The sequence below is a fragment of the Meles meles genome, chromosome 15, assembly GCF_922984935.1.
Source record: "Meles meles chromosome 15, mMelMel3.1 paternal haplotype, whole genome shotgun sequence".
In the NCBI taxonomy this organism is placed as follows: Eukaryota; Metazoa; Chordata; class Mammalia; order Carnivora; family Mustelidae; genus Meles; species Meles meles.
Genome location: NC_060080.1, coordinates 45,336,290 through 45,349,338, shown reverse-complemented (window position 1 = coordinate 45,349,338; position 13,049 = coordinate 45,336,290). Strand labels below are relative to the sequence as shown.

Sequence of the window (13,049 nt, the reverse complement as noted above, 5' to 3'; positions counted from 1 at the left end):
TAAGTGGGGGAGCTGGAAAGGGAGAAGCAGGCTCCCCACTGAGCAGGGAGCCTGATATAGGGCTCTATCCCAGGACACTGGGATCAAGACCTGAGCCTAAGGCAGACGCTTAACAACTGAGCCACCTAGGTGCTCCAGCAAATGTTTTCTTAAAGTGACAACTGTAAATATTGCAAGCTTTGTGGCCCACACTGTCTCTGTCCAAACTTTTTAGCTCTGCCACTATAGCATGAAAATGGCCAGTATGTAAATAAGTGGGCCTGATGGTGTTCTGCTAAAACTATATTTATAAAATAGGAGGCTGACACCCAGGATAGAGCTTGCAGACTCTTGCATTGTGCCTCTTGCTCATGCTATAAATTTAGGTTTCATCTTTGATGACAACTTCTTTATTCTTATAGGATGTGTATCTCCAAATTTTGCAGATTTACATTCTAAATATGTCCCACAGTATGTACTCTTTACTTTACCTACGCATACGTGATCTTGTAGTCTCCCCATTTTTCTTTCGGGTTCTGGAGGCATGGCAATTAGTCTTCGAGTCTTCTCCTTTTAGTCCTGCCAAAGCTAACTTCCCTAACTGCCAGAGGAAACTTTCTCAAACCAAACAGAATTATACGACTCCTGTGTTTTAAACTCTTGATAGCTCTTCATTGTCTGAAACAATGTTCACAAAGTGGGAGCTTGTTAATATGGAATAGAAGTCTCTCAGGATGTGGCTTTGCTTTCTCCACCAACTCTGTCTCTTATTCCTGTTTGGGTCCATTCATGTCCTTGGAGGAGTAAATGCCAAGGTATGTGGGATTAAATATGTAAGGAGGGATTCCTCTGAAGGATAAAGTAGGAGAGGACCAGCAGAATCAGCAGAGAGAGTTTTGACTGCATTGCAGGTCAAACACCTGTGCAGGGAAGAAAGGAGTTTTATAGGAAGAGCCTCAGCACAGTTCTGAGAAAATCTCAGGCCTGTGCGAAATCCAGAGTAGGAGCAGAAGTTGCCTATTGGGCAGGTCTCTCTGGTACAAGAGTGGCCTTATTGTGTTCAGTAGTTGACAAGGGCTGCCTGGGGTCAAGTGTGGCTTCTAATGGAACTGTGGTGGATCTCAAAGTGTGGCAGATGGAAGGAGTCCCTTAACTGCACTCACAGAGAAGTTTCTCTTCAAGACGAGTTGATGACACCAGGCCTGTGACTTTACACCTCAACTTCGATAAACCTCTTGTAGTATTCTTCATATACCATAATATCCTTCTCTTCCATGGATTTGTTCCCAATTCCTACTTTGTCTGCATGAACTCTTCCTGCCCCTGACTTTGCTTGGTCAACTACTTGTCACTCTTCAGGTCTCAGCTGAGGAATAATCTCCAGAAACATTTCTTACCTCCCAAATTGCCAAAACTCAACCATTCCTTAACATCACTGCTATGTTTTCCAAATTAGGATTGGTAGTACCTGTCTTTAGTTTTATTTGACTAGACTGTAAACCTCTTGAGATAAAGAGTCTGTGCCCTGAGATAAGGAGTTTGTCTGTGCCCTTCTTGCTCTTCCAAGAAATAAATATGTATTTATTTCTTGGAAGAGCAGGGTGACTGAGATGACACAAAACAGTATGAGAGATGATACTTCGGCCATTATATTTAGTTTAGGAGAGTTTCGTAGCTTAACTATGAAATACATTTTCTAATTGAGATTAATTAGGCTCATTTTAACTGAATGTGGGCAATCTGATAGAATAGCACTGCTTAAAGTCAAAAGACCTGTGTTCAATCCTGGTGAATCATTAACTGAATGACCGTGTCATCATCTTGGCATTTTTCTCTTCAATAACATGCAGAAAGTAATACTAAGGGCGCAGAATTATAGACCTATCAAACCATCTGTAATGTATTCAGCCTCTTGCTTTGCAGAGGTCTCTTTTCTGCCTCCTTCTGTATCATCCTGCATCAAACATGACTCAATGTTCCATGATGGTACTGAAATTTAGATCACAGAACTCCTTGTAGAGAGAATGGAGGGTAGCTGTGATTTAAAAGTGGGGCTCTTCTAACAATTGCATGTGCAGTGAGGAAAGTAAATGTATTATTCTAGGAAGTAGTTTTGAACTATATGGATCCTGAATTATTTCAAGTTAAAATTTTTATCGAGTTCTACATTGGAAGTAATGGGAGATCAATTATGTAGGACTAGAAAACAAGCCAGTGCTTAATGGTCTCTTCTAGTCTAAATGGATTCCCAGCCTCCTATGCTTGGGGATGAATTATTGTGGCTACCATCTTTCCGGCCATGCTTTCCAACTGCCACTCCTTAAAATGTAAAAATGAAACATTATTTTGTAAAATTAAGGCTGTTAGAGAGTACGATAAGTAAAATCGCAGAACACAATGTTATGCAAGTCAAATAAACAGAATGAAAATAGGCGAGATAAAAAGAAATTAAAGTCTCATTTTAAAAGGAAACAGATAAGGTAAAAAACGCAGGCCTGCAATTTTAACGTGAGGGAAAATGACAATATAAGGTGGAACCGAAAGATCAAAAGGATAAAAAGATTAAATGAGCTTTAAGAATACAACAAGAGACTTACATATTTAAAATGTAAAATCTGAGGGGATTAAAATATGTCAAATAGTAGGAAACAGCATGAAATCCTCTGTCAGGAGCACACCTTTGTCTAAAGGGGGAGACAAGAACCCTTGGCCATGCCCTTTGTCTGGTGCTGGCTTGTTACCCTCTTAACATACTCCCTCTGTGACCAGCGAGGAGAGTTTTGATCCCAGATGCTGCTTCGCCCCTTCCTGCCAGTAGAGGGCAGCCGCACAGAGAGGTGAGGACAGGCTGCACTGATGCAGGAAAGAGGCTGTTTGCTGGTCCAAAATGACCCTGAAGCGTACTAAGCAAAGACTCTTGCCTAGGTGCTTCATAAGTCACTCCCAAATAGTGCAGAAGCAAAAATCCCTCTCTCTTTCTCTCTGCTTTGACATCATACTCTGTATTTCTTGGTCAGGACTTGGTTCCAGGAGTTTGTTTTTTCTTTTAACTTTAGCAACTCTAGTAAATAGAGTCTATCTTCTAGCCCTCGAGCCCCTGGCTTCATTTGGCTGTGTGTGTGTGTGTGTGTGTGTGTGTGTGTGTGTGTGTGTGTTTTCTTATTTTTTAAAGCTGGTTTGAGAAGATCTGGCCAGTTTTCCGAACACACACTCACACCCACATACACACAAAAAACCCATACACCTTCCCGTATACCACACACTCTTTCCCCTCCACCCATGCTTACCCTACACACACACAAGCACAGAGACACACGCAGACGTTTGTGCACTGCCCTTTACCTTTATGCCTTTTCTCTCCCGAGGGGCTTCTTCCTGCCAGCCTTTCACATCCATCATTTCAATGTGTCCCATCTCCACTACAGAGAGGGATGAGAATATTGTAAATTTATTGTTTCTTTCCCAGGGAGATTTTAAAAGAGTTTTTCCCCCTGTAATCTATAAATAATGAATAATTCCATTAGAAATGTGATGAACAGTGTAACTTTTATGCAGAGTTTTTCACGCTCAGTGTTTCAGTGTGTTCACTTTCATGACAGCCTAGGGCCATGGCAGGTGGGAAGAGCACTGAGCTGACATTGCCACAGTTCCTAATGTGTGTTCTTGGTTCTGAAAGGTAATCATGCATTTTAAAGGGAACCTCTCTTTGCTCAATAGGTTTGAGGAATGTTACTGTAAACTGACTCCTTTAAGGCAGAACTCCCCTAAAGCATTTCATGTGGTAATTTGCTCTGGGCTGTGCATTATTTCCAAAACATATTGGCCAGGGAAACTTATTTTTTCATCAAAACATTACATCTCTAAGCTCAGTGTTCCGTGGAAAATAATTTAGGAAGTAATGTTCTAATGACAGTAGTACATTTTCCTCTGTTCTGCAAAGAAACTGTTTTACAACTGCCCTTATTGAAGAGTTCAAATTTACCTCAGTATATTTCCATCAAATTGGCACTTCTTTATATTTTTAGTACAATGTATAATAAAAAAAATCTACACTAGACCCAATATATGATTCTGAAGAGTCTTCTGAAACCTCAAAGCAGAACGAATGATTCTCATTATGTTTTATGTGAATCGGAGTTCCCTGTAAAAGAGTTCTTTGAAAATCTGTAAGCTTTATAAAGGAAAATAGTCTAATTCTATTTTGATCATGTGTTTCTTTAACTAGAGTATTAGTCCAACGTATGTCACATGATAAGATTATCATAGATGCATCAACCAACAGCAGTGGAAAGAGAGAAAGAGAATTCAAAGGGATCCCCAGCTCTGGTACAAACAGCCAGTGTGGCAGGAAAGCCAATGTTCCCCTCTCAGTCTGCCTTTGTGAGTGTTCCCTCTAATGATACATGCTGCAAAGCCATCCCCTATACTGAGGCCTCTTCATGATTTTTTGACACTGTTTGGAGAGTTGCTAGTATACAAGGAACAGAATCTGAGTCATACTGTTCTGAGTGAAGTAACAAATTATTATCTTTCTAAGGTCTAAGCAAAAATGTGAGGCTAGTCTTTATGCCAGCACCTGCCACAGAAAAGCTTCATCTTCTATTTGTATGACCTCAATGCATTTGCCCTCTAAACTGAAGAGGGAGCTTTGACCAATGAGTCATTTCCTAGGAAATCCGAGATTCTAGTGCGTGTGTTTAGTGGGTGTTCTTTCTGGTGTGTGTTCAGTGGATGGTTCTTTTTTCTAAGGTGCCACCTGCTTGCATTCCTTGGCAACCTCGTAGCCCTTGTGTTGACAGGCTCTCTGCTATAGAGATGTGTGTGTTAGAATAGGAGTATCCAAGTCAGCGCCACTTGATGCTTGGAGCACAGCTTTCAGGAACTACCTTAGGATGCTTTGGAGGGTTAGGGCAAACTTTGCCAGAGCCTGTAGTCAGACGGATTTTGTAATAACTAAGAAGTTAGTCTTTACACTCTAGTTAGCATTGTTGGAACAATCTTCTTTGTTTTGAGAAGAAAAGGGGTCCCCACTGGAAACCAGTCATTGATTAAAGTCAGCTTTGCCTTCATGCGATTATCACATAATTCGTGTCTCTCCACTCCCTTGATTGCTGGCGATAATATTCTCCAGGTTCTGCTCCTATATTCATTTTTTGATTCTCATCCTTCAAACCCTAGGAATTGGTATTAATTGGATCTTATTTGGTCTTCTTGTTCTTTTGACATTATTAGTATGCGAGTCACTGTCTTGTGTCCAGATAACCCTGATGATCTCCAGGTCCCCAGAGAGGCTGGTTAGTCTCTTGAAATGTGGATGCCTATTTCTGTAGCTGGATATCCTCCCACCTCTGGACATCCTCACCTACATGTTTCCAGGCTCCTCAGATTTAGCAGGGGCAAAGTGAAGCTTAAGTTCTCTGCAGCACCTTCCTTTAAGGAAACATTGTTATTTTTCCCCTTATCTAGGCTCCTTCAGACCATGCTAGTATTTTTATCATGATACTGTCAGTTAATTTTAACAAATCTTTCTCTCTCTCTCTGTCTCTCTCTCTCTCTCTCTGTCTCTCTCTCTCTCACACACACACACACACACACACACAGTGAATCCTTTTTTAGAACACTATTTGGGTTTTCTTTTTCTTTTTTTTTTTTATATACGAAATATTAGTTTCCAGTGGGAAGTAACCTATAAAGTATATTTCTGGTGTATGCTATTTGCCAAGGTTTCAAAAGGCATCCTGCCATGGGACTCTTTACTTCTCATGAAATAGATGTAATGTGTACACTAGTCACGAAAGGATCTTTAAGTTGTTGATTACATATCATACTCTTGCTCTAAAATCTTCTCATAATCCTTCAAAGTGTTACCCTGAAATGTGCTTTCCTTGAAGGCTACAAATGTAAAAATAAATAAGTAAATAAATAAAATAACAAAGAAACAAAGCCACTGTCACAATCTCATTAGAAAACTGTGGTTGATGCAGCCTTTTCCAAGAACACATCATTGAAACAAGATGTGCTGTTTTCTCCCTGAAGATTAGATACAGCAGAAAGTATCTTAGGGACAATTGCTACTTGGGCAAGGCCACTTTGGTATTTGTCTAAGCAACCAGTTGCCTCTCCATGGAGAGTCTTGCTCTGGCCGCAGATATTTCTGGTTCAGCAAACAGGGTGCAAAGGCAGTTGTGTCTTCTCCCCTAATTGTTTCATGGTGCTGCTTTCAGAATAAGATAATCCTGGACCCCATGACCTTCAGCGAGGCCAGGTTCCGGCCGTCGCTCGAGGAGAGGCTGGAGAGCATCATCAGCGGCGCTGCCCTCATGGCTGACTCGTCCTGCACACGCGACGATCGGCGCGAGAGGATCGTGGCTGAGTGCAACGCCGTCAGGCAGGCGCTCCAGGACCTGCTCAGCGAGTACATGAACAACGTAAGTCCTGGGCTCTTGGGGCCCACGTCCAGTGGGTTTGGGTGCCAACTCGTGGCTTTCAGGAAAGCGTGTGTAGCACAAAGAGGGGACAGGTGTTCCCCGGAGAGAGTCAGTCCCAGGTGTGGGGGAGTGGGCAGCTGCGGAACAGAGGAGCCACTTTGGGAGAGTGGTGTCCTGAGCTCAGCTCAGAATGCTTTGTTAGCCTGGAAGAGCGTGGTGGAAGAGCCTGGTTAGGAAAACTTGGGCCAATTACTTGAATGATTTCGTGGTTATTTTGATGGCTGATCTTAGACTGAGGTAAGATCGCGGTCGGTGAAAGTTGGATGGTGGATGGAAATGAGGATATAATGAAGTCCTCTTACACAGAACACTTTTGGAGCTAAGGACCACTCTAGAGCATCTTTATCGTTAAGAGGCGTTAATAAGTAACAGGTTTTCCAGTGTTTGTGCAGGCTTGGTTAAGGTGGAACTGTTCCAAGGGCAGTGAAACTTAGAGGAACTATTGATTCATTGTGCAGTTGGGAGTTCTGATGGGAATTCATCTCCAAGTTTTCAAATGGGTATTAGTGGTATCTAGTGATACTGCAGCACAGACAACAGCTGTCTGTCTTCCCTACAGTTATAAAGTGTGACAATTGTTATATACCTGAAAACTACACAAAGAAGATGAAATCCATATTCTTTGTCTTGAAAGGCACTGAATTATGTTTGTATTGATTTGCTAAATCCAATCAGCCGAAGTGATGTTAATGTTGTCCAGTGCTTGCAACCTTGAATGATCTGGAGTTTCTTCCGTCCTGGACTCCTGGGTTTGAGACAATTCAGCTTATAGTGGTAAAATGTAGGTAAAGTGAGGTCTTGACATCACATGTTGAAGGAGTGTTCTGTGTAGTGGTCAGGTAGGGAGTGGGACACTGAAAATCTCACAGCTTTTGAAGCCCATGCTGGGTACTTTTAGAACACCAGTAGGCAACACCAAGACAGTGCTGTCAACCCATGTCCTCTCTCCATCCCAGTTCTTCTTAGCCCCCTGGACCCAGCCCCTAATGACATGCAGCCCATGGGTCAAGCCAGGAGTCAGCATTGACAGGAATGGTGCTGTTCCTGCCAGACTCTTCAGAGAACATTGATCTAGAAAACAAAAAGATACAGAGTGCCCTACAAACTGAAAACCCAAAATCTCTTTTTACATGAACCTTCAGATTCTTTGATTTGAGAAGATTTGTCCCATTTTCGGCACACAAAGAATGAGGTGTGGATGTCTAACATGGTGTCCAGCTGCTGATGGAAATTTCTCCATGGGACGCTGGCTGACTCATACTTTCTGTGACTTTGGTCTGTGGATGCTATGCTGGGTAATGCTAGAAATGTTGACTGCCATTGTCTCCCAGGCTGAGTGACTCTTTTGAAGAGCAGATTTAACAACAATAACAAAAAAGCAATGCTTATAAAATATGGGATTCTGTGTGTTTGTTGTTTTTAGCAGAATAGCAGCAGGCTACTTACCTGTATGTGGAATATGGTTTTATATTAAGGCATGTTGATATTTCTTTCAATGAATTATGGCCAAAGAAGGAAGTAGAAACAGCAGAGATCACAGCGATGGTTCAGATGTCAGTATAAATATTTCAGAAAAAAGAGAGTCTGGTCCTGTGAATTGCAATCACAGAACATGATTAAACCAGAGTTGATAGAGATATGACATGTAATTTTCAGTTTGGTGTCTAGAATCCTGTCAAGCAGAAGTTTTTTCTTTCAGTGTAAACTCCTATAGATCAGCAGACCTGATGGAGTTTTGTATTTTATTGACTCGATGTGCTTATATTTCTGTTCATAACCTTGTGATACAGGAAATGTTTTGTATTTTATATTACAAAAACTTGATTTCTGCTTGGCTATGGTTACATAGGTGGACTTAGTGCTTAAATTTCAAAGTGTGCAAATGCTATTCACTTTGAACCATCAGGATCAAAGGCTTGAAAGAAAACACCTCCTATTGACTTTTATGTAAACTGTATAACTTCACACTTCTTTGGTGATTTCAAGGTAGAATTGGATGCAGTTGTATCAGCTTCATCATCTCTGTCCAGTGCCCTCATTTCTCCCATCGAAATGTCAATTTGTTTATTTTGATATAGCATACATTAATATAAAGCCCACATACACATCTCTGCCTTGACTGAAAACGCTGTTGTGTTTCATAGCAACCAATAAGTTAGTCAGTTGTGCCTAGGATGTTTATTATGAGATTTTTTTTTTTAGTTTATAAGCTCTAAGAGTAAATGTATTATCAAATTATCACTCTGCAGATACTCCTCTTAGTAAGCTAAGCAATATTCGGATAAAGAATTTATTAGATTGAGATGAAAACATTTCAAAATGGGCATAACTGACACGTCTGGATTCTGAAAATTTCCTGATCTTTCCCTAATGAAGATTTGACTTACAAAGTTCACTTGTAAGGCAGAGGTGTTCTAAAATCATATAAACGCCAAGTGGTATCCACTGCAGGGAGATGGAAATGGGAAGAAGATCTGTATGCTGAGTGATTAGGGAAAAGTGTCTGCACGGGCCACGGGCCGTGGGTTGACCGTATGAGTTACACTGAGCTCAGTAGGTCATCTGGGGTGTGTTAGATTTTCCACAGACGTATGTACAAGTTGATGTGTGTGTAACAAAAATTGGACATCCCAAAGAAACTAGTATGAGAGAAAAGTGCTGGGTGAACAGAGGCGTGTGGCAAAAATTTATGATCATAGCGTGGCAGTGGTAGAAAAGAAAAGCGCTGGATGGCCTTGTTTTTTTAAGTTGATGATGTAAGCCCAAGTGAGAAGATTCTTTAAAAAAAACTCCTCCTTTAAATAGACCATCACTATTGTACATATGGGAAGACTAATAATGGAGAGAGAGAGACTCTTTTTCTAAAGGATGTGTGGCCTTTGGATGAGTGCCATCGGGGTGGTGGTTGGAGTATTATGTCGAGTACTATAATTAGTTCCAAATTATAATGAAGACATCAACTTTTCTCTGTAACTTACAATTTTAGACAGGTTTTTTCTCCCTTGTGGCAGTAAAACTTTTCTCATAAAAAAAAAAAAAACCTTAAAAGTGACCCCATGAGAGACAACAATTAAACATGGCATTTTATTGATAAGGATTTTATGATAGATTTCAATTTAGAATATCCTGTTCATTCCACAGATTTGTACTGTGAGCACTGTTCTAGGCTTCTAGGATATAGAAGGGAACAAAATAAATAAAATTCTCTGTTCTCATGGAGCTTCCACTCTGGTCAGGGGAGACAATAATTTGAGCCAGGGTTATCTTGGATGATGACAGTGACATGGGGAAATTGAAATCCTGGGAGACAGGAAGCATGGGGTAGAGCTGTAAATAATGGTGGCCTGGAAAGGGTTCACTGAGAAAATACTTTTGGTTAAAGACATTTTGGAGATGGAGCAAAGAGTGCTTGAGGTGGAAGGAGCATGGAGGTTAAGCATTTTACTGTGAGCGGGTGCCTGGAGCCCAAAGAACCTTTATGGGGAGGCGATCAAGACTGTTGGGAGTGAATGGCAGCCAGCACGAGACAGGGTCTGCAGGGCTACAAAGCGTCAGACTTACCCAGGGCCTTGTGCAGTATTGCATGGAATTTGCTTTTCACTTTAATGGCATGGGAGGTCATTGGAAAGTGTTGGGATGAAAGTGCCATGACTGAGGTCCTCAGATAGGACATAGGAGCACAAGAGGGACAGGGGAGAGGGGTGCCAAAATAATTCGTGAGAGGGTGGTGGCTTGGCTCAAGTGATAACAGTAGAAGTGAAGGCTCAAATTCTAACTGTATTTTAAAAAGAATTTGCTTATTAAGTGGCTGGTGAGAAGACTGTCTCTGTTTCATGAACACAAAATGGTTGGCAGTCGGTGTAAATGTTAGTTAAGGTTGTACCAACCCCCGTTATGGTCTTCAGTTGGTATCTTCAACTGGCTTCACTTACGTGGAAAATTCTGATTTACTCAGATGTAACGGTTCGTAAAGAGCTCACTTTGCAATGCCTGGATACTCTGCTAGACAGATTGCATGTGAAAAGGGAGTTAAGTCGAAAAATTTTATTTCAAAGTTGTATCACCCAAAATACCCAACTATGGTTCACATGAATATAAAAGGCTAGAAAAATATAATACTCCAAGTACTAACCCTCAGTGCAGAACAATAAAGAGATGTGTTAAGCCATTCCTTCTTTGTGCACAATTCGCTGTTAGGCCTTGATGGGAATATGTGATAATCAGATATGCCTGGACCTTGTGTGTTGTGCTGTGCAGGCTGGTTCAATTTTACATAAACAGATGGTCTGTGTTGCTCTAAATTGGGGTGTGTGTGTGTGTTTTAAGACTAATGCAGAACTACCATTTTTATAAACCATCCTACAAAGTTTAGCAGCACAGGGATGCGGAGAATTAAAGGACATAAAGTAATAACTTGTTGGTCTCTGATATTTGAAAATGTGGCAGGTTATTTTTTTAATTGTAGTTTTATAAGTCCTTAAAGTGATCTATTTTTACAGAAGATTTGAGTCCAATTTTTTTCAAACCTTTTAAGCGCCTAAGTGGATTCCTGGGGACATTTTGTAAACCACTAATGTGATGGACGTGTTAAAAGCACTTGAGGATAAATTAATGTAGGAGAATATATCCATATCACAAGTGCCCAAAACATTTTGTAAACCACTAATGTGATGGACATGTTAAAAGCACATGAGGACAGATAAACGTAGGAGAATATATACATATCACAAGTGCCCAAAGGATTGTTGTCCTAGCCTTTGCCATAGAGTGGAATTTATTATAAAGAGGGGTCCTGATGGATCCAGTTTATAAAGGGTGGGATCTAAAATGAGGCCTTAAAACTTCACGTTCAGCCCAATTGTAAGTCCTGTCCGGTACCGAGGCTCAGAAAACCACACTGTATTAGTAACACATTAAGTGATATCCAGAGCCGAGGGAACTCTGCAAATAGTGGGCTTGTACACTCTTTGTTCTTGTTGTTGTTGTCTTGTTTTTTAATGGTGCAAGAGAAATGTGTGTTTATTGTAGATGATAAATAAGAAAAAAATTATTCATATCACCGCTAAAGATGATCATTGTTAACAAATTTGTATATGTCTTTCTTGTGCTTTTAAACTTACCTAGTGATACATTTGTATGCAGAAACACACAGGCATGTTATACCTTGAGTTTTAAAAAATAGACTCATTGTATTTGGCATTTTGTAATCTCTTTTCTTAATGTATTGTGACTATGTTACCATGTCAATAAACATTCTCTAACCTTAGGTTTACTGGCTAACTTAGCATTTTATTATAAAAATGTGTAATAATTCATTGAGAAGCAATTCATTGTGAGAGTTTTTTTTTTACAGAATATTGGGAAAGATAAGGAGGGCAGCCTTTTCATGCTGGCTGTGTAGAGGGTTGTAGGCCCAAAGAATGACTGATGAGCAAGTGGGAAGGCATAGCTTTATAATTTATTTGCTTTAAAGGATCCCTGAGAATTTTGTGCCATGAAACTTTTGTATGTGAAGGCATTTTAAATGCCTCTGAGGTTCTATTTTAAATGATCATAGGTGTATTTTTTTCTGTATTTTATTGATTTTTTTCCCTCTATCAATTTGATTTTTATTTATGAGAGTTTCCCTACGTTGGCTATATGTAGTACTCCAGAGAGGGGTCTAGGACAAGTAAAGAGGTTCAGTACTTAGATTTGGCCTAGGGTCCCAAAGAAGGCCCTGAATGCTTCTAAAGGGAGTGCTGTCAATAAGATAACTTTGTCATAGAAATTGTGATGCCTCCAAATTTCTCCCAGATGGGAAGATAGAAGAAAGACTGAGTAGCTGTTGGCACTTAATAAGGTTAATTGTTAATTAAACTTAAAAATTGTTTCCAGTAGTATCTAGGCTTTCTCATTTCTCTCTTTTTGGTTATTTTGTAGAAGAGGGGGGTGAAATTCACAAAAGTCAGCTGGGCTGATTACCAGTGTCTCTACCAGAATGTTTGGCTTAAGAGAGAACAGAAAGCAACGCTTAAAAATACTTGTGGGCCCTTGTTGATCCAGTGTTCCCCATACCTCCTCATAAACGGCCTCCATTTTAAGAGGAAATTGAAAGCTGTTTTAATGGAAGTGGTAGCTCCATTCAAGAGATTGGAGGGGGAGACAAGCCATGAGAGACTGTGGACTCTGAGAAACAAACTGAGGGTTTTAGAGGGGAGGGAGGTGGGGGGTTGGGTGAGCCCAGTGGTGGGTATTAAGGAGGGCATGTATTGCATGGAGCACTGGGTGTAGCGCATAAACAGTGAATTTTGGAACACTGAAAATAAATAAAATTAAAATTAAAATAATAAAATAAAATGAGAAGGATTTCTAATACCCCAATTTGATGCCTTTGGTGAGAAGCTTTTCCTTGTCTTTTTCTTATTTGCATGATTTCTTCTCTTTATACTTTGTGTCTTCAAATGGGTTCAGTGCCCTCATCTCTGAATTTTGAGCTTCAAATTCATCTGTGCAATGGTGCTTCTTCTGTAAAACTTTTGCTCCATGAAGAGATAATTCTCAAATTCCTTTTTTGGTAGTCGTACTTCCTGCTCAGACACT

General features: G+C 40.4%; 1 protein-coding gene across 3 annotated transcripts in view; it reads left to right on the top strand.

The window, feature by feature from the left end:
* The window catches only part of CTNNA2 (catenin alpha 2), a 1,143,090-nt gene that overhangs the window by 383,645 nt on the left and 746,396 nt on the right, over positions 1-13,049 (top strand). For all 3 annotated transcript variants that reach the window (XM_045979218.1, XM_045979219.1, XM_045979220.1), the window contains exon 7: positions 6,204-6,407. In XM_045979218.1, coding sequence (XP_045835174.1) covers positions 6,204-6,407 — 204 coding nt within the window. The remainder of the gene's footprint in view (positions 1-6,203; positions 6,408-13,049) is intronic.